The 23110-nt window shown below is 39.4% G+C and overlaps 1 protein-coding gene across 1 annotated transcript in view; it reads right to left on the bottom strand.

The window, feature by feature from the left end:
• The window catches only part of CNTN1 (contactin 1), a 136299-nt gene that overhangs the window by 78290 nt on the left and 34899 nt on the right, over positions 1–23110 (bottom strand). Inside the window, exons 14-18 of the mRNA XM_054399983.1 lie at positions 12658–12778; positions 11797–11955; positions 7936–8085; positions 4378–4448; positions 1181–1415 (exon numbers count right to left, since the gene is read on the bottom strand). Of these exons, the coding sequence (XP_054255958.1) occupies positions 1181–1415; positions 4378–4448; positions 7936–8085; positions 11797–11955; positions 12658–12778 (736 nt within the window). The remainder of the gene's footprint in view (positions 1–1180; positions 1416–4377; positions 4449–7935; positions 8086–11796; positions 11956–12657; positions 12779–23110) is intronic.

The raw sequence follows: 23110 nt of genomic DNA, 5'->3' as shown, positions 1-23110 counted from the left end.
TCTCTGAGAAAAGATGGATACTGAAGCATTATTTGACAGATGTGGCTTTTATTACATGATAGCTATCACTTCCACAATTGCAAAAACAACCATCCCATTGAAGAGGATATCCTAAGGTACACTTTTCGGAGAAAAAAGATTGGCATTAACCTCTTCAGATAGCTAAGTGTCGCTAGCCTGGATCCTGAATTATCATAAGATACGAAAGGGCTGTTTTATCTTTTCTCTGAGTGTGGGCAATTTGTGTGCAAAGTTCCCATTAGCGCTAACGGGAATGACGAACATAAATCTCCCATAAAGTACACAGTAAAGAACAGAGTAAGAAGTGTGAGAATGCGGCCTTGTTATCATATGCCTTCTCTTGGATCTTTGGTCTGGGTCTGTTGACTTTGTGAAGGAGACTCTGCTCTATGGGAAGAAAAACATAAGCAATTCTTTGGGTTTCTGGCAGAAATTAATAAACCTCATTTTTTTTAAAACAGGCTTGAGTGATTATGTTGCAATTAGGATACTGTATACGTTTCTTCTGATTTAAGATAAACCTTCTTCTACTACTTTCTCTCTCCTGCTATATTTGGTAATATCATTTATACTTCAATCCTAAAGATGACAGAATGTGAAATAATTCCAGTAAGAATTAAGAAAAAAAAATTAGTGAAATGTCAAAGAGGTCTTCATTACATTATTTACTGGATAGCTCTAACATCCAAACCATAATAGACAATGTGGTAGGGATAGCTTATACTAGAGTTAACATACTGGAAATATAACTAGACACAACTGAACTACCATTCCTTCACAATTTTGGGCTAAATTCTGTGTGATCTACTGATGTGTGTGGCTTTAGTGTGGTCTGTTATGAAGAGAAAGAATTACAGATATGTCAAATACAAGTATTAAGATCACAATAACACTGCTGATTAATGGTGTAAATGTTTAGGAAACCAATATAAAGATCAGAAATTCCTTTTTTTTTTTTTTTTTGACAGCAAGTACAAACAAGTGTTCTGCATCCCATAGAAAGCAGAGTCTGACACTGTTTATTCATAACAACTGCAAGTATTTTATGTCAGCAATACCTTGCTGAAGGTGTATGCTACTATACAAAGCAGTGTGAAGGTTTTCTCTACTGATGTTGAATGGCGCTAATCTGGACCCTCAGTGCAAAACTTTTACTCACCATCTTGTGCTGAATATATGACAGCTGTGAGACTGAACGGTCCATCCCCTTTGTTGTTAAAAGCTTTCACTTTCACTTGATACTGGGTTGATGGTGGCATTGATTCATCCTTGTGGACATACCGGCCAATTTCAGGATTAGTAACTGTAACTCTCCTCCATTCTTTCTCACCAAATGGCTTGAAAGCCACTATATAGCCAAAGTTATTGCCATAGTGGTATTCTCTTGACAAAGGCTAAAGTAAAAGATAAAACATTAATTTTTGTAGCCAACTAAACAAATGGATCTGTAATGAAAAATACATAAGACAGGAAGCATCAATATGCACATTGTAAAAACACTAAACTAAGGTTCCATTTTATCCTGGTTTGCTTCTAGTTTTCCCCCACTCCCTTTAAAAATATACCATCTTTCTTTAAAAAGATACCATCCTCATTATGTAGATCTGCAGTAGCAGCTGATTGGTTACTGAAATATTTTTAAGAGCTTGCTCCTTGTTCAAACTCAGTGCAAGTCACATCATGTTCTCCTACAGCAAAAAACCAAGAATGATTGTATACTAAAGCTGCTGTCAGATGCAGCTGGCAAAAAAGGCTTTCTTAGGGCGTGATAGTAGATATGTAACACAGACACACTATGTAAGTATATGGGTCTGTGTGCATGTGTAGAGGCAAATATTCTTGCAAAACAAGACAGAGGAGAGAATTCATGTGGCTGTCCCAAGTTATAGTAGTTTACCTAAATTTGCTCATCCAGGCAATTGACACAGCTGATGAAGAGAGATGGACACATTCAAAGAGTGAATCATCCTACTACTTTTTACTGATGATGGGCAAGACCCAGTTGCTGATTTAGATTATCTACCTAACTGGTAAAAGTTTAAGTGAAATTGTAGCAAATTTTCTATACTTAGGAATAATGGAAAATATAAAATTATGGAAGACAGTCTACTATAATGAATTTTGCTTTATTTACCAAAGTTCTACATTCAGTGATCCATCCTCACTCCATGGAGCCTTTCCCACAAGCACTAGACAGGGCAGCCAGCAGGCCAAAATCATGTCACTCATCAGTGCACCTGAAGGCTGCTTAATTTGTCTGACTAAATAAGCTACTCATTACAGAACATTACAGATGTAAAAAGTATGATGATAGGTAAGAGAAGTAATTGGAATATAAATCTTGTTGGGTGTATAGGAAAGACTGAACTGATCTTGTACTTCAGGTCTTGCATTAGTCACTATTCTCTTAGTTATAATTTTCTTTGTTTAACTTGGTCACAGTCAGGTTTTCACCGTATTGAAAATGCCATGAGCATGAGTCTTTACATGCAATGAACAAGTAGCTCTCTAGTTTATTAAAATTTTTATAAAATAGCACTTGTGAAGAAATAAGATAATCTAGGGCTTGTGCAATTGTCCATTCCATTTGTTCTTATTTGACTTTTTTCTTAATAAATAATAAAAAAGGAAAGATGAGAATTAAATCAATTAGGATACATCTACTTCCTAATCTATTGTTAGTGTTCAGTACATTTTAACAGAAGTGTAGCTCTTCCCTTTTCAGGTACTAAGAAGCTTTTTGTTTCGGTTAATTCATTGCTGAAATACTTCAGAAGGCTGAACTGAATATAATAAAAATCCAGAAAACAGACCAGGAAAGCCCACATCTTAGCCTAAACATAAGGCTGACTATTTCTGTGTTAGACCTGAGAACCTTTTCAAAGGGGTATACAAAATACATAAATACAAAAAGAAGAAACATGCATATGGATTAACATTTGTACATCCATAAAGGGGATCCCTACACAACAATGACAAAGCTGCTATGGGAATGATGTCATCTTTATATTACTTATAATAAGAAAAAACATTTGTCCTAGAGTTCAGTAAGTTGCTACATCTGAAAAAAACCTATTCCTCAAAGACACAAATGGCCTCATGATTTTATGAAGGTGAACAGAGCGTTCACAAGCAAGATAAACTTGGTAATTTTTTCACACCTTAACCTTTATTTGTCTGTCTTTGCCAGAGAGAAATGCCTCTGTAACTGTTTGTGCTGGATACTCATAGACTCTGACATGAAGCAGATAGGCTTTTAAAAATTTTATTTCTCCTCCCAGGCTATTGCAAATACCCTTCAGAAGACTTCAACTCCCTCTTTCATGCAACTTTTGCCTGCACAACAACCTTTACTTTAAAATTCTTATCCTCTCTGGTTCTGGGTTTTGCCTTCTTCCTGTCTTTCTCTTTTCCTTTCTTCCCTGTTTTCAGAAGCATTTTTTAACCCATCATGTAGGCAAATTTTAAACCCCATTGCTTCACTACCAAAATGAAGACAGCATTTATGTATAGCTATACAACCAATACTTTTTAAAGACAAAATGCCATCTGTAGAATATGAGAGGGAGAAAGTTTTCAGAAGATTTTGCTTACTGAAAAGCTTTTTTGAGAACACTGATTTTTTAACTTGTCATTCCATTATTTTTGTGATTAACATTTTATTTCTGCCCCTTCCCTCTTTCTGTATTTTGTTTAATATATAATCATTAATGAAAAACTACTGGCTTGAAGGAAAAGAATATCAGTATGTGGATATCAGTGAATGGTTAAACTGTAGTATGAGGCAACATTGGTTTATGCTAGTAGTCACATCAGTGTAAAATAAAACATAAAATGTCAATACACAAGAATTTCCTTAAAACTCTAGTTAATAATTGTGACAAGCTAGTTTATAGAACAGTAATATATTTCAGTTATTTTTTTGGTAAAACCTGTAAATTTGTTCACAGCACATTAAAGTAATAATTAAGATATTTTATGTCGTAGGGATCAAATCTGCATGCCATTCAGATTGCAAGTTAAAACAAGCCTCAAAGGCAAAATATGCAGAATTTTACAATGCAGTTATATCAATGCATTATCAGTCAGTATGTGTTTCAGTCCTTTGAAACGTACTGAGAAAATGTATTACATCATATTGTAAAAATGCCTAATACATAAACATCTAAACCACTGCCTTCATTCCTTTTTATGTATTTTACGATAAAAGTCTGAAAATATATATATATACATATATACACTGTATGCAAATTCTGCTCTCACAGGAACTAGTGACATACCATCCATGGGTTTTCAGGAGGAGAAGATTAGACACAAGGAAGTATAGGTTTCATACCATCTCAGTGCAATACCTACCATCCATGTTATTGTCAGTTCTCGATTGCTTCCCCCTCCTCCCCCAACATCAGAAGGAGCCACATTAGGAGCTAGAAAAACAGAAGAGACAAGAAAAATGACTACAAGGAATGCAATCAGTAAAAATACCATTAACTACTTTTCTTTTTACTAGGAGGGCAAATGAGCACATGTGGCACACATCATTAAAATAATGATAGTCTGTCACAGCTCTGAGATTATGTGGTCTTACCAAGACTAATGTATAGCTGCAGGAAATGGATCAGTTCTAGCCATAGCTGGCAATCATTCTTATTTTAATCATATTCTCTACAAATACTTAATTGAATATTCAAAAATGGAACTCTCCTTGTAGCTCTTAAGAGAAGCACCATCTATTGTTATTTTGATTCCTCAGATAGTGGTATGCCAAGGGCTCGAGTACCCAGGACTTGCACATCCCTTAACCTTAACAGAATGCAGTTAGTTCCATCTATTCAATATATGTATATACACATAATTTGTAATGTTAAACCCATGGATATATCTCTGAAGCATTTACATCCTAATCCTATTCCAGGTGAGCAGCACATTGTCTTCTTTATTGGCATGTTCAGAATAGGTAGATGTTCAGAAGCGAAGCCGGTATAGAACACAGAACTCTACTAATTGCATTTTACACTGATATTCTGTGTAATGAAACAAAATCTGTTGTTGCACGGCCGAGAGGTAAAGCAGCATACCTTCAAGGACTCCCATGGAAAAATCATTTCTCTATTCTCATTTATGTAAAACTCTTTTCACTAATGATTCTACTGTTGTCGTCTTTGATGCTTGTGGTGTATCTATTTGCTGTCACTCAATACTGAGGACACAGAAAGCACCATTACAAACTTAGGAAATGATGGTCTATCTATAAAATCATGTCCCAGGTGACCATGAATTAGCTACATGCCCTATGTACATGAACATGTTCTTTATTTAAAAAATTCTTCTATGATCAGGCATTGTCTACAATAACTGGTGAATGTCACAAGACTGTAAGAGTACAGTTCCTAAGTGCTCTCACTGGTTAAGTAAGATGCTTCCTGAGGCATTCTCTGAGGGTCAGCTGAAAAGAAACACAAAGCACAGACCAAATAATGTTTTCAGAAAGGAGAAAAAAAAAACCTGAAATCAGCATTCAGTGCATGGGTTGTACTATTTATTTCTGGCCTTTCAGAAAACAAATCATTGGAGAACAAGATTAAACATACATACTGTAACAATTCAAGAGGAATCTTGAACTTACTCTTGATCTTGTTATTACTGAAATACACAGTACTCACATTATCTATTATAAACATATAACTTCAATGCTAAGTTAGAAAGAGAGGTTTGTTAAAATGCTTAAGTAGTCAAAGAAGATACACAGGCTGCCAGAGAAGAGAAAAAGACTGACTTAGAGATCACCCTTTCCAAGAGAATTGCCTTGATTCTCTCAACCATTATTCCCAAGTTTCTCTCTCCATTAAGACCAGGTTACTAACTTGGGCATATAATTCAGCTATACTTAGACAATTATTTTAACACATCCGGGAGTTAAAATGCATTAAAGCAGATTTTGATCCACTGAATTTCATGAAATCATTGTGAAAATAGTTACTAATGAAGCAAGCAGATTTCATGATAAAGAAAAATCACAGCACACATTCTTAGTGTGCTAATAAGTGTCTGAAATTAGTTATTTATGGGAAGAGAGACTTCAGAACTGAGAAGACAGTGATAAAATTTGATTTTGACAATCTTTGTGAATTATACAGTCCAAGGGTGCAGTACTGTTTGCTGCTGTTTAACACAGAGCAAATGTTAAAAATCACCACAATGTGTGGATATGGGTTGTAGTTTGTGTAATCAACTATTTGCTGTCTTCAGATTTACACAAAAATGCACATGTAGTACTCATTCTGTAGTGCCCTGGAAGTTTATGGTGCAACTCGAATCCTATTGTTGGTGCTCATCATAAATTCCAACCACTGGCAGAAAATGCTTTTGGGCACAGAACTCCATATGCAAGCTGTTACTGATTTATATCCTATCTTGGAAGGGCAAGAAGCGCTGACTGATGCCAAGGAAGTCTACAACAACATTTTGTGTTGTTTCACCTAGAATGTCTCACAATCTGCCAGAGATGACAATGGTGGTGTGCACGGGGAATCAGACAGACTAAATAGATGGCAGTCTTGCAAATGCATTGCCTTCTGCTATGAAACTGGAAGCTATGCCATCTTTTTGGAGGTTAACAACAAATACCCGTAAACTGCGGGACACTACCAATATCCCACCTGTGAGCATTATTTCCCCTCCCTTTCTGTGTCTTTTCTGACATTTTAAGAATGTCTATTGTGCACAAGACATGCCAAGAAGCATTTGTAGATTTCTAATTTAGACTCCTGGGCCTTTAAATACAGCTGTTGACTCCTAAAACATACAACCTTAATAGTCAATTTCGCAGGCAGTAATTTCCTTTTACTTTAGTATTAAAGTTCAGTGGTTTTTTTTTTTCCTCCCTCTCCAGATTAATTTTACCTATCTGTTTCTCCTTTCTCTGTAAGAAACAAATTTTTTACTGGCCCACATGTGGGTCTTTTTGTATAAATATTTTCAAATTTGTAATTCAAATACATTAATTTCAAAATACTAACTGATCAAACGATGACCTAGCACGCATACTTTGCACTTTGGTTTTGCATTTTTACTTTCAAAGCTCAAGCTATAGGAAAACAATTGTAAATATAAGTAGGTTGCTCCTGGGTTCTAATATGTGTGAAGCAGGATATAGTGGCATATAGGATTTGTTTGATACAGTCTTCCTGCTGTCATACATTAATTCCAAGCGCACTACTGTTATCTCCTTTGTACAGTCAAACCACAATGCATAATCTTTAATAATAAGATCCAATTCCTCATTTTGGAAAATGAATTTTAAAAAGGGTATGCCTGAGCATAAAGGATATCCTTAAATATGCTCTGAGATTTAAATACTCAGCAATTAGACTGATAAGGGCATATGTTCTGTTGGATAATGTCACATCATTGACATGGAATAAGGACACAAGAACAAACCTTCAATCACAAAAAAAGGCATTATCCAGCATAACACACATCCTATCATGCATTCCTTAGCTAGAATACAAACCAAACAGCAAATGTTTTCCTTGCTAAACACATGTGGTCTTCCTAAAGCAAAGGCCCAGGAACGGGCATACATTTACACACAACATACAATGGGGTATCTCTGAAAGTTACAGCGTGACGCTGTTTCAGCAATGGAAGCAGATTTGCAATTTGTATCACAAGGTTCCCTTCCTGTCTGCTTTGATGATACTACATCTGGACGGTTTGGCAATTGCTTACTAAAATCTACAGTAGTGTGTTGATAAAAATATATATATTATAAATTGCTTGCCTTTTCTTTTTTTTCTTTTTCCAAATACCACCCCACCCCCCCCCCAAAAAAAAAAAACCCCGAAACTGATTCATTAAAAATATGAAAATTAAGAAGCACATTACAACAGTTGACACTTTCTGTTTACGTACGAGCGCCTTCAGTTCTGATTCTCTGTGACGGCATACTAGGTTCTCCTGTCCCCAAAGTGTTTGTTGCTATTATTCGGAACTCGTATTCCATCCATGGAATTAAATCAATCACTGTAGCAGATTCCATATTTCCTTCAATATCTGCTGGATCTAAAAAACAGGGTAAGAAACTGTTTTAAACCCCAGAATTTTTACAATAAGGTTAGCAAGTCTGGCAACACTATTCTGCAACAATACACAGCCAGCTGGAGGAAACCACGTGCACAGGATCACAGGAAACTAGGGGTTGGAAAGGACCTCTGGAGATCTTCAAGTTCAACCCCCCTGCCCAAGCAGGACCATAGAATCTAGCACAGGTCACACAGGAATGCATCCAGAGAGGTCATGAAAGTCTCCAGAGAATGAGACTCCACAACCTCTCTAGGGAGCCTGTTCCAGTGCTCTCTGGCCCTTATAGTAAAGTTCTTCGTCATGTTGAGGTGAAACTTCCTGTGCTATAGTTTACATCCATTGCCCCTTGTCCTATCACAGAGCATAAGTGAGAAGAGGCTATCCCTTCCTTCTTAACACCCAACCCTCACATCTTTATGAACATTTATTAAATCCCGTCTCAATCCAGAATAAACAGCCCCAGGTCTTTCAGCCTTTCCTCATAAGGCAGCGCTCCAGACCCTTCATCCTCCTTGTAGCCCTCTGTTGGACTCTCAAGTAGATCCCTGTCCCTCTTGAACTGGGGAGCGCAGAACTGGATTCAGTATTCTAGGTGAGGTCTCACTAGGGCAGAGTAGAGGGGGAGAAGAACCTCCCTGGATCTGCTGGACACCCTCTTCTTAATACACCCCAGGATCCCATTGGCCTTCTTGGTCACAATGGCACATTGCTGTCCCATGGATAACTTGCTGTCCACCAGGACTCCCAGGTCCTTCTCCATGGGGCTGCTCTCCAACAGATCACCTCCCAACATGTGCTGGTGCAATTTATTATTCCTTCCCAGATGCAGGATTCTGCCCTTATCCTTGTTAAACCTCATTAGCACATTAAACCTCATGTTGTAAATTATGAGTATCAGATTTTACAAGGCACACTCAAAGAAGTGACCAGGAATTCGGGAACTATGACATTATCTTGGACAGACCCTTACAGACTTGTAAGGGTGTGACCTAGCAGAAGTACATGTGATTATGTGGTGTCCTAACTAATTATATATTGTAGTTGCAGAATTTCATTTTACCTACAGAAAAATGTAATGAGAAATTTGTAATGCAAAACCAATAAAACAAAAATTCAAGATCTACAAGGGGCTAGATACATGCAAATGTAGGGTTTGATCAACTGATAAAGAGTGGTTTATAAAATGTGGTCACACTTTGGTGCATCTCTTTAGTAAGCATATTACAACTTGCTATCTAGTTCTGATTCGACAAGGGTAAGTGTTCTAATTCCTCAGAAAAGACTTATTGATGAGCTGCTTTAGTGTAAAAAAAAAATGCATAACTCATCGTTCTTTCTGCAATTCACAGACAACAGGGGTTGTTTCTATATTTGTCTGAAGTAACAGAAAGGGGATTTTAATTTATGTGGGCCAAGAATTATTTGTTAAATTAGAATCTTGGGTTCAGAGGGAGAAGAGAAATGAGATATTCTGCACTGGAAAGCAAATCTGGAATTAAAATATGAATGCAATAGCTTGAAAAAAACCCAGGCATGTCCATGTAAGCACTGGATAGTAACATGACTTTCCCTAATGATCATTAAATTTTTAATTCCAAAGGTAGGTCCTTAAAATGAAAAACACTTAATGTTCTTTCCACCTGGTCACCACTCTCCCATCCTTAGTCAAATTACTTTTCTGTCCACTCAACAGAACTATTGCAAACCTCCTGCGGCATCAGAGCCATGATACAAATTTGGCATCCTTTTTCCTGGGCTACGTTCAATCTCTTCTATTGTGCCACAAATTCTCAGAATAATTTTGAATACTCACACTGAGAATGTGATTTCCTTAACTGGAAAGAGCAATGTAAATGTAAACAACATATTACCTAACCTATTAGTACATGTTTCCATACTGTGAAGGTGAATACACCTCTTTCATAAAATACACTTGATATTATGCAACCTGAGATGAATGATTTGTTTTTGGAATGACAGTAATAGCAATAATAACAACAATATTTCCAAAGTGCAATGCCAAAGTATGTATATTTTTTTTTACACTTTGAAAATTAGCACCATTTAATGACAACCTTAACACTGAGAAGAAATCAGTTTGGACTGTCCATCACTCTTTCATATGAAAGTGAACACGAAGCCAAACTGGGAGGAGTCCAGAAATCAAGTAAAAGCTTGTAATGGTGCCAGTGATGGTTTCTACAGTAATTTTTTTTTTTTGAGAGAATCATCTATTAATCAAAATTATTTAGTGTGGTTCAAATGAAAAAACAATGATTTTGAAAATACTGGAATACTTAATTTCAACTTTTAAAAAATGAGTAATTTATATCTTTCCTGCTAGCCTCTTAATAAAGGAATTCAAAAATCCAGATTCCTCTGTTCCTCTCAAGGTGTGAAACTGATTCAACATGCTACAGGATAAGACTGAAAGTCTGACTACATGTCTCAATGACTATCTCATTAATTCTGTGAAGCAGCATTTCAGAGATGCAGATGTGCACCTCGTCATACCTGTAACACTGCAAACGCGGCATCTTCCTGAAAAATGAGAGAGATGGGTTCAAGTGTCTGCTCTGAACCATGCAAAGATCTGAATCCAACACTTGTATGTCCTATCCTGACAAAAAAAGTGGAGGCTGGTATAGAAGGATCCTTCCTCCTGTGTATATTGTCAGATATTTGAACAGCTCTAATTTCTACATGAATTTTTTTCTTTTTTAAATTCAAAGAAATCTATTCCAGAGAAACGACTAAACAAGATGTAAGATGCAGGAAGCTACTTCACCTTAAGTCATATACTAGTGCTGGCTGTTTGAGGTAATTATATACTATAGAGCTACATATATTCTAGAATTAAAATATGTTCTAAGGTAGTAGAACTAGTATTTTTAACTTGTCCTCTAAAAGTGTAACAGATTTTCATGTCAATATGTCAAAGCCTACTTCTTAGTCATTTATCTCTCTAGTTTAAAAGGATAACTTAAATGAAAGGCAATAGCTGAAACTATTAACTTAGTATTTAGAAATGCTGAGTATGTGATGCCCTAATTCCACAGAAAAGCACTTAAGTTACCATTTATTATAGTAGCATAATGAATTAAACTGATAGGACAATTCTGCATAGCTTGTGGCAATGCTTTCCTTCACAAAGCATTCAAAGATCCTAGCAGTTCAAAAATATTTTTATAATTTATGCATTTATATTAAATCTTGCAAAGAAATATACATCCACATGCCCTGTGTTCAGGTAGGTGCCCCCTCAATTGCAATAATGTGGCACAATGATGACATCCAGTGGTTAGAAGGATAATCTTGGCTACGCTTTCTCTAGGGGTGCCAGTTTTAACGCAATTACAATTTTAACCATCTTACTGCATAACAATTACAAACACTCATTTGTCATCCAAATTAACCTGTAAATAATTTTTTAAATTATTCTAGTAGTTTCTAGCAACAAGAGGCAAAACCCAGGTAAAAGCACTGGCCTGTTTTTTGACATATTTCTTGACGCTCAGTTCAGGCTCTCCAAATGCTGAGAGCAAAACTAACAGAACTCAAACCCTATAGGAGACAATAACAGCATCCCAGGTTTCCTTTTATTGTGGCTGTTTTCTGATTAGCCAAGCTTTCTAATAATCAACTACTTTAAAACCCATTGCCTTTCATTACTTCAGGCATTACTCTTACCTGTTTTGGCATCTTTCCACTCTTCAGATAGAAAGGTTTTTGACTGGATAGTGTATTTAGAAATAGGGCTATGATTGTCTGTTCCACGACTCCAGGTAAGCGCTACAGCAGTGTCTCTAATTTCTTCTACTCTTATACCTCCGGGAGGGCCTGGAGGACCTGAGAAAGAAAAAAAAATCGATAGTTCAATTCACAGATTAAATATTCTAAAAATTCTTTCCTATTGGTGTTTAACAGATACAAGGCTTTTGAGCCTCACTCTCTACTTCAGAACAGACTGAAAACGTACACATTTTCATACTCTAAATGCTATTGGGTCTAACAACTACCAAATGAAACTTTGCAATTTTTTGAAAGTAGTAATACTGAGATTTTCTTAAGTGAAAAAATACCTCAAAATGGCTGCTAATCATTTCCAAACAGTGAGCTCAGAGTCAGAAAAAATACACCCTATCTTCCTTCTGAAATTCCACCTAATGATGACCTTCCTTAGTGGTACTCCACCTTTAACCTACACTTCTGCTTGTGCCATACTGGCCCTGACTGTAATTTGTATGTAAAAACCTTGCAATTTACATGTGAGAAAAATCATACCCTGAAAGATATTTCTATAGACCTCTTCTGAAAAAGCCATGTGTCAGGAAATGCTAGGGAGAATACAGACTCACTTAGACCTCTAAATATCTGGAATAGAATCAGCATCCTGAGTAGACTCTAAAGACCTAGCTTGTTCATGCACTTCTCATTTTAATTTCTGTAATTTCTTGACAAGAAACATTCTAAGCTATCAGAAACACTCTGATTATCTAGATGAAAACCAGCCACATATCTGTTTTTTTTTTTTTACCTGGAGAACCTTACCTCTTACCACAAGGTCAGCTGAAGCTGAGGAGTTGTCCACAATTGTCTGAGCAGTGCATGTGTACCTCCCTGCGTGACGCAGCTGAACGTTTTTAATGAGCAGCTCACCATTGGACTTAATCTGTCAGAAAAACAGCATACAGTGAATGAAGCTGGTAAACACCCCTGTACAGCAGTGTGATACATGACTGTGCATCCCACCTAACTAGATACACAGTGGTTGCTATTTCCAAACTGCAAGTACTTACTTCAAGAACAGATCACTCACAAAGCTATGTCTGATTTATATGATAGCTGCTGAAATTGCCCTTTTTCCTGAGGATCTGCTGCTCTTTACTGGACATGAAAAAAAAAGACATCTTTAGTAAATATTTTGGGGTTGGTTCTTTTTGTTTGTTTGCTTGCTTTTGGTTTCTTTTTGTTTTACAAGTCAACATCTCCCTTTCACTTTTTGAGGCCCCTATCTGAATATTAAATTTAGTCACGTAAGGAGCAATTATACGATTTTTCTGCACCCTTACTCACTTTTTTTTACTGCATGTTTGTAACATCACGGAGTCCTATTAACAGAGCAGGATACTGTTTGGCTCTTCCTCTAAAAACTAAAGTAGTACAAACTTCTTTTATTGTTGAGAGGCTACAATCTAAGCCCAAATACATATGCACCAAAGAGTTACTAAACTGCAGCAGCCACAAAGAAACAGTAACATCCAACATGTGCCACAGCTCCTTAGAAGAAGGACCACCTCTGTTCTGTGCAGTGATGTTGGGCAATGGACAGGATAATCCCCATGTGTGTCGGTGTGAGCTGAAATTCCCCCCCCACCGACAATAACCAGGCTAGCCCAGTCTGGAAGCAAATGAAAAGCTGTATTTACAAGCAGAGTCTAAAATCTACAATGAAATGCAATGAATATGTACAAATATACAAAATTCACAACATTCACAAATATATACAATCAACAGAAAAAGCACAATCGATCTCCCTTTGCTTCCCCCCAAGGGGACCCTCCCAAAGGGGCCTCCCTCTCCCAGGAGCTTCCCCCCCAGACCCCCCTGGACAGAGAAGCAGAGTTAGTTAAGCAGAAAGTTGTTAACTTAGCTGCCAAGGTCAGTGTGTTATCTTCAGCCAGAAGAGAAGAAGAAACAGCAGCCAGACAGCCCAGCAACTGCCCCCACTGCCGAACGCAGAATGTGCAGAATGCCTACTTTGTTTTGGGTAATAGTTCTTAAACATTTCTATCTATCCAATGGAAGTGTTTAGAACAATCGTTATTTTGCTTTCTTACACCCAATAGTGACTTATTTACATTCTTTCACTTTCTCTGTTCTGAACTTTGCAAGGAAAAATTAAAAAGACAGTTTCAAACCATCACAGTCCACCCCTTCTAAACAATTCCATTGGCTGCTACTATCATTTATCTAATCTAAAATAATATCTACAACAATAGGTGAATAAAGACCATAGTCCATTCCGGCTATCTCAGATGTAGATGATTCAAAAGAGTCAAATCACAGGAAAAACAGCAAACAGCTTGTTTCCTCGCAGATGGAGCGAAGGAAGGAACAGGGACTCTCAGGTGACTCAGGGCTCTCAGGGTTCGTGCACCGTAGATCTCATGAACTCTCCTCTTGGGCGCGATGCTGTATCTGCGCAACACTCTGAATTTAACCTCTCTCAGCCAAAGTTAGATTTCTTTGTGGAATACACTGAATTTCACCATTTTCTTGCATCACCCAATAGGTGTGACCAGGACCTTCAGCAGAAACCACCCCTCGGACAGGTTTGGCCTCTCCTGAAGGAGAAAATACCCAAACAGTTTTGCCTAACAGATTCTTTTCTCTGATAACAGGAACTCTATCACCTTCCTCCTTTCGCAACAAATCTGATTGGGCAGGTCCAGCTCGATTCACTGAACCTCTACTATTCACCAACCAGGTTGCTTGTGCTAAATGTTTCTCCCAGTTTTTCAAAGATCCACCCCCCATGGCTTTGAGAGTGGTTTTCAGCAAACCGTTGTAGCGTTCGATCTTCCCTGCAGCTGGTGCATAGTAGGGAATGTGGAATATCCACTCGATGCCGTGCTCTTTGGCCCAGTTTTTTACAAGATTGTTCTTGAAATGAGTTCCGTTGTCTGACTCAATCCTCTCTGGAGTTCCGTGTCTCCACAGGATTTGTCTCTCCAGGCCAAGAATGGTGTTACGTGCAGTTGCATGAGGAACTGGATAAGTTTCCAGCCATCCAGTGCTTGCCTCTACCATAGTCAGCACATACTGCTTACCAGATCGAGAACGAGGTAGAGTGATGTAGTCAATCTGCCAGGCTTCACCATACTTGTACTTGGACCATCGGTCACCGTACCACAAGGGCTTGATCCGCTTTGCCTGCTTAATAGCAGCACAAATGTCACAGTCATGGATGACTTGTGTGATAGCATCCATGGAAATGTCAATGGATCTGTCACGAGCCCATCGGTAGGTTGCATCTCTGCCTTGATGTCCTGACGAGTCATGGGCCCACCGAGCTAAGAACAGCTCACCTCGGTGTTTCCAGTCAAGATCAGGATCAGGATCAGAGTTTGTGTCCACCTGGGAAACTCTTGCAGCTAGATCTGCCTGATGGTTGTGTTGTTGTTCCTCAGTAGCTTTGCTCTTAGGAATGTGAGCATCGATGTGTCTCACTTTCACTGGGATTCTCTCAATGCGAGCAGCAATGTCTTGCCACAGATCTGCAGCCCAGATTGGCTTTCCTTTCCTCTGCCAGCCATTCTTCTTCCAGTCTTTCAGCCAACCCCACAAGGCATTGGCTACCATCCACGAGTCGGTGTAGAGATAAAGCTTTGGCCATCTCTCACGTTCAGCTATGTTAAGAGCTAGCTGGACAGCTTTTACCTCTGCAAATTGACTGGATTCTCCTTCTCCATCTCTCGCTTCTGCAACTCTGCGCGTTGGACTCCACACTGCAGATTTCCATCTCCGCTTGTTCCCAACAAGACGACAGGAACCGTCTGTGAACAAAGCATATCTCTTTTCATCATCAGACAGATCACTGTAAGGAGGAGCTTCCTCAGCACGAGTTACTCTCTCCTCTGGAGGTTTTGCACAGCTTGTGCCTTCTGGCCAGTTTGTGATCACCTCCACCAAACCAGGCCTTTCGAGATTTCCCATTCGAGCTCTCTGTGTTATCAGAGCCATCCACTTAGACCAGGTAGCATCTGTTGCATGATGTGGTGAAGAACCTTTGCCTTTGAACATCCAATTCAGAACTGGCAATCTAGGAGCTAGAAGAAGTTGTGACTCAGTTCCAATCACTTCAGAAGCAGCTTTCACTCCTTCATAAGCAGCTAAAATCTCTTTCTCTGTTGGAGTGTAGTTTGCCTCTGAGCCTCTGTAGCCACGACCCCAGAAACCAAGAGGACGTCCTCGTGTCTCCCCTGGAGCTCTTTGCCATAAGCACCAGGTTGGACCATTGTCACTCGCGGCCGTGTACAGAATGTTCTTAATGTCTGGACCAGTTCGGACAGGTCCCAGACCCATCGCTTGGACTACCTCTCGCTTGATCTGGTCAAAGGCTGCTTGTTGCTCAGGACCCCATTGGAAACTGTTTCTCTTTCGAGTCACATCATAGAGAGGTTTCACAATCTGACTGTATCCAGGAATGTGCAGTCTCCAAAATCCCACTATGCCTAAGAAACGCAGAGTTTCTTTCTTGTTGATGGGATTTGCCATGGTGGAGACTCTGTTTATCACATCCATTGGGATGTGACGGCGACCGTCTTGCCACCGCACTCCCAGAAACTGGATTTCTCTGGCAGGTCCTTTCACCTTGTCTCGCTTGATAGCGAAACCAGCTTGCAAGAGAATGTCAAGGATTTTGTTACCTTTCTCGAAGACTTCTTCAGCAGTCTCACCCCAGACGATGATGTCATCGATGAACTGAATGTGTTCTGGAGCTCCACCTTTCTCCAAAGCATCATGGATCACTGCATGGCAGATGGTTGAACTGTGAATCCACCCCTGGGGCAAACGATTGAATGTGTACTGAATGCCTCTCCAGGTGAAAGCAAACTGAGGCCTGCATTCCTCTGCTATGGGAATAGAGAAGAAAGCATTAGCAATGTCTATGGTAGCATACCATTTGGCCTGCTTGGATTCCAGCTCATATTGGAGTTCCATCATGTCTGGTACAGCTGCACTCATGGGTGGAGTTACTTCATTCAAGGCACGGAAATCAACTGTCAGACGCCACTCTCCATTCTGCTTTCTCACAGGCCAGATTGGACTGTTGAAAGGTGAATGAGTTTTGCTGATGACCTTCTGACTCTCCAACTGACGAATCAAGTTTTGAATGGGCACCAAAGAGTCACGGTTGGTTCTGTATTGTCTGTGATGCACAGTTTGAGAAGCAACCGGCAGCTTTACATCCTCTATCTCATGTTGTCCCACAACTGCAGATTCATCTGAAAGCTCAGGTCTAATGGACAACTTCAATTTTCCTCCATCAATTTCTACAGTTGCTATTCCAAAAGCCCATTTGTAACCCTTAGGGTCTTTAAAACGCCCTTCTCTCAGAAAGTCAATTCCCAAAATACAAGGTGCATTAGGACCTGTTACAATAGTATGTTTCTTCCACTGCTTCCCAGTTAAACTTATGTCAACCTCTATCTTAAACAACTCTTGAGATCCACCAGTGACTCCCTGAATAGTTATAGATTCTCCCCCTTGATAATTTGATGGTATTATGGTGCACTGAGCTCCTGTGTCAACCAAGGCCCTGTACTTCTGAAATTTTGAAGTGCCAGGCCACTGGATGTACACATCCCAATAGATTCTGTTATCTCCATTATCCCTTACCTCCCCCTGGCGGAAGGCAGGGCACCCCTAATGGTGGGGATTACCTCCACATGTACAGCTGGCACAACGTCCAGCACCAGAATTAGGATCACTGTTGGAGCTATCAGAGTTGTTCTGGGAAACTGAGGAAGCGACAGCTACCCTCCTGGTATTGCTACCTCGGGATCTGCCCCTCTGCAGCTCCCGTAACCTCTTGAAAAGATCAGAAGTTGGTTGACCATCCCATCTGTTCATGTTCTCACCAAACTGATCACGCAGAGTTATCCAGATACTGCCACGTGATTGCCTCTGCTGTCTGTTTTGGTTTGACCTATTCTGGAATGGCCTTCTTGGAGCACGTCTGTTCCTAACAGCTGAAACTTGTATCCATCTGGAGGAAGAGGAATTAGAATCATCCCCCTTCATCAAGTTGGATATGGAGGTTTTAAGTTCCTCCTTCAGCTCTTTCATGCAATTCTTCATTTCTCCAGACAGAGTTTCAATGGCTGAAACCAAAGAAGTACGTGCAAGACTATCCTCCAATTGCCTCATTTGGTCAGTGAAATGGCCAACAGTAGGAGGTGCTCCACCATAATTTCTTGCCACAATCCTGCTTGCCAGAATAGTAGCATAATTAGGAGGAGCAAGCTTAATGAGCTTTTTGGCAAGGCCTGTTCCAACAGGAATTTCATCAGGATTCAGGGTCTTATGATCTCCATACATTACTTCTCTCACAGCAAACTCTCTCAGACGCTTGATTCCCTCAGCTATTGTGGTCCAAGGCTTAGGGTTCCATGGTAAATCATCTCTGCTGGGGTACCTCAGCGAGACTGCCAGTAGGAGGCGTGCCCACAGAGAAACTTTACCAATGCACTTGCCTAGGTGCCTGTCTATGCCTGTATCCTTTGAGAGCATCCCCAACTGAGAGGCCGACTTGTCACCTACCACCAATGCTGGGGCTCCCATATCAAAACACCTGGCTAGCCAAGACAGGACTGGCTCATTATCTCCTCTGATGTAATCCTTCCTCACATGTCTAATTTCCTGTCTGGGTGCATTAGCTGACTGTATGTCATCCTCATCCTCATCATCATCATCATCCTGAGGTCGCTGTCCCCATAATCCTATTTTAATCCTCCGTTGAATTTCTTTGAGTTCAGAGGCACTACCAGCAGTTGCTAATCTACCAGGGTCTACATCCTGACCTACATTTCCATCATCCATGTGGGGTCTCAAGAGGTCTACCAGAGTTTTAAGGCTAACCCTCTCTTCCTCATCAGAAGGATCTTTCTTAACAGAGGGACCCTGAGTAGAAGGACCCTCATCTCCATCTGCACCATCTCCTGCAGCATCTGTATCTCCTTTACGCTTTCTGGTTACAGTGGCCACCAAATTTACTGGCTTGGTTTTCACATTCACAGCAGAGTTGGAAGAGCAAGTAGCCTTATGTCTTTCTTGATACAGTGCTATCAGTAGCCATATGATTATTCCAAGAAGCAACAAAATTAAGATTAAGGCTAGTACAAGATATCTAGGGTACCACTGGTTCCAAAGACCCTCTGTAGTTGTAAGAGGAGTAACAAACTCATATGTGTCTGCTAGCAGATCCATAGTTGAGTTACCATAGCTTCTTAGCCCAATAAGACCATAACAGAATTCACCAACATTCAGTAACTTGTTCTTAACCCAAAGAAATGACTTATATGCCACATATCTCACAATCTTGTCTATCATGCAGGAAACAGCCCATCTGTAAACAATCACACTGATAACAGAGGAAATAAAATTACTCAAAATCCAAAACAGCTTCATTTTGCTTCCTAATCTGAGCAGAAATAAATCAAACAAGCAATCGAGCCCCACGTTGGGCGCCAAAAATAAAAAGTGTGTCGGTGTGAGCTGAAATTCCCCCCCCACCGACAATAACCAGGCTAGCTCAGTCTGGAAGCAAATGAAAAGCTGTATTTACAAGCAGAGTCTAAAATCTACCATGAAATGCAATGAATATGTACAAATATACAAAATTCACAACATTCACAAATATATACAATCAACAGAAAAAGCACAATCGATCTCCCTTTGCTTCCCCCCAAGGGGACCCTCCCAAAGGGGCCTCCCTCTCCCAGGAGCTTCCCCCCCAGACCCCCCTGGACAGAGAAGCAGAGTTAGTTAAGCAGAAAGCTGTTAACTTAGCTGCCAAGGTCAGTGTGTTATCTTCAGCCAGAAGAGAAGAAGAAACAGCAGCCAGACAGCCCAGCAACTGCCCCCACTGCCGAACGCAGAATGTGCAGAATGCCTACTTTGTTTTGGGTAATAGTTCTTAAACATTTCTATCTATCCAATGGAAGTGTTCAGAACAATCGTTATTTTGCTTTCTTACACCCAATAGTGACTTATTTACATTCTTTCACTTTCTCTGTTCTGAACTTTGCAAGGAAAAATTAAAAAGACAGTTTCAAACCATCACACCATGGCAGGAGGCTGGGCTGTTGGGGCTCCAGGATGGCTCTGAACTATGATGGTCCAGGGCACCCCCTTCCTTTAGCAGTCCCGGGGTCCACACAGACAGGCTAGTGAGGCCTCAGCTTGTGGTGATGAGCCTCCTGTCTTGCCAGCCACACTCTCACTAGCTCAGTCCTCCCTGATCCCTGGCAAATGGAAGTAAGACCCCTAGGGAAGCAATTTACTTACTGTTCAGTGAGGCTCATACCCTCATCATCATTATCACAGACCCTAATACTTCCTTAACACTTGTCACCAATGTTAGACTACTGGGAAAATATAAAGCTGTGTTTTCAGATTGTTATAAGATCCACTATCTGCTGCTTCCTCTGGTGGTACAGCTAGGCAAAGGTGGCAGCTGCTGTCCTGCAAACAAGAGCTTCTGGGATGTGTACAGAGCACATGATTCCCTAGCCAACCAGTGACATGCTGCAAAGAACAAAACAACAACATTCTATGTGTGCCAAGAACAACATCCTGCACGAGGCAGACCATTCAGATGTGCTGGCACCTTTTGTAGGAGAATATTTCTAGCTTCTATATAGGGCTGGATTGGTTAAATGAAAGATATGAAAAGATTATTTAAACTACTTTGGGCAATAGAGCAACTGGGGGGGGTAGGGATGCTGTAGTCTTCTTCTGTTCAGGTCTTCTGTGATTTCTTCTGTTAAGGACACTCTAAGACTGTAATGCTGGGGATTCTGCAATGCTGTAATAAAGGACTTCTATGATTCTCTGCTCTCTGCATTTCTGGAATTCCTTTATGGAGCAATAATGGGGTTCATGCTTCATTTGTCACCCAATGGCGCCCTGAATTGGGGCCTACTACAGGCAAACAGTGAAATATTTTTATCGTATGACACCTCTGTGAACCCACTGAGTAACTAGTAAAACAAGCAGAAGACTATATACACCACAGGTATTCTTAATGAAAAACACATTTCATGTTAAGGAAGGTATTTATACAAATGTTTAAAAACAACACACTTGAAATATTTTGCCTATCTATCCTGCCGTTTATCCCAGAAAAAGATTACTATGTTAAATCAAGGGGCTATACATGTGTTAGTCTTACAGGTATTTCAGAAAAAAATCCAAACATTCTCTTTAAAATCTATGTGATGGCATTCATGAAAACCAACATGTTAAAAAAAAAAAAACAGATGGATTTATACAACACTATACGGAAAGGGGCAACATTCAGATTTCTTAATTTACCTCAGATTGTTCAGAAACACAATATCTTAATACTGAGATGACTCACTGCAATCCTGAAACCTTCACATGCAGAAACAGAAGGAACTAAGATGAAAAATGGTACATAAAAAAAAAAAAGAAATTGCTAAATATTTAGGTGTAAAATCCAGTGCTATCATGGAAGATTCTAGGGAAGAACAAAGACCTTCAATGCAATCTCAAATATTATGGGCTGTCACTAGTGTCTCTGCATCTAGACATTTCTCTGAAGAAATTAAATAAAGCCATGTCACCCAGTTTTGTTTCCTAGTTGAAAAGAGGGGGGGGAATAGGTTAAATCTTTTCCAAACGTTCTTAAACTAGCATGCCAGTTTAAAGTCTATATTTGGGGGAGATTAAAATAGCCAGATAAAATGATCCTTGTCCTTTCCAAACTCCAGTGAGTATTTTGGATGCCTGCTTCAAATTCTGCTGGCACAAAATTTCAGCGCAAGCTGACATTTGTTAACAGCATTTTAACTTTTTTATTCCAGTGTAAGAATTCACCTCTAGGAAATGACTGAAGTAACCTAATGATTGGATAAAAGGAGAAGAATGCACACATGAAAGAAACTGCTTAATTCTGGCTAGCAATACTTCAGCTGATTGACTCACAGGGTCAGAAAGAAATGCAGGTTACACTGTATCTTTTCAGTTTTTGAGTGACACAAGTGCTGTTAGCAATGATCAAACAGATGCTGGAACAGTGAACAATACAGTATTATTGACACTTTCCTGATAATTTCTCTTGTAGCTGTTAAATTACGTGCAGGTACATATATTTTCCCCATACTTTTTACTCAAGACTAATATTACAGGGCTTTAATTTTACCTGGCAAAATGCATGCAGGGTACAGAGATGAGGTGAGTCTGTGCAGGTGGTCCCCTTTGAAAATCTGTGGGGATTTCTTCATAAACAAACAGTGGCTGGCTGCCTGAATAACCACATGTAAGCATATTTTATCTCCAGTGGGCTAAGCAACAATGTCAATGGCTTTCAGAAAGAAAAATCAATGGGTGTCAATATTTCTGTGGGAGCAGGAAGGGAAGCTACCTGCTTCTCTGCCCTCCAAAATATTACAACAAAGAAAGAGAAGTTAAAACTCCTTCAGTTTTCAGTTCCAGGGTTTGCTTTTGTGGTTTTGGGTTTGTGTGGTGTCTGTCGTTTTTTTTTCCCCTCCTTATTCTTTATTTGAGTGCTCTGTATAAACCTCTGGTATATTAACACTAAATGTCATCCTAGAAAGAACACTGTGAATCTCTGATCACTGCTTGCACTCTGATCTGCAAATACATAAGCAAAGCTTGAGCAAAACAATGAGGTTTAGCAAAATTGCATAAACTTAGAATTATCATAAACATATTATGAATTCAGTAACAGATGATTACAAATTCATAACAGACATTAATAATTGCTAGCCACCTACCAGTCTTAGTACACATTAATTCCTATGTTAGCAGTTTAATTAAAAACCTTTATTATATTTATTAACGATGTGCTTACATACTTGCCCTAACATTAATTTCCCATATGGAAACTTGGTCTTACAATCTAAATGATGAAAAACAGTTTGGAAAATGTAACATAATTTAGAAGACAACCAACAGATATGTGCTGTATCTTGCTGGTTTAGAAGCTCTCCTGGAGCAAGGTTTTATGCAGTTGATGATGAAGCCTTCCATACCTCAGAGGAAGCCCAAGTTCTGGTGGTAAAAGAAGAGCTTACAAAGCAAATAAAGAGCATGGGCATCAGCAAATTCTGTCCACAAATTAGATATGAATGCACTGTACGTTTTCATTCAAAAACCTCAACTTGGATGAGTTTAAGAATGCCTTCCTTAACTCAGAGAATTCTGAATCACAAACTGGAAATAGTGATGG

The sequence above is a fragment of the Indicator indicator genome, chromosome 3, assembly GCF_027791375.1.
Source record: "Indicator indicator isolate 239-I01 chromosome 3, UM_Iind_1.1, whole genome shotgun sequence".
Lineage (NCBI taxonomy): Eukaryota > Metazoa > Chordata > Aves > Piciformes > Indicatoridae > Indicator > Indicator indicator.
The sequence above is the reverse complement of the archived record's forward strand: the minus strand, read 5'-3'. Positions and strand labels throughout refer to the sequence as shown.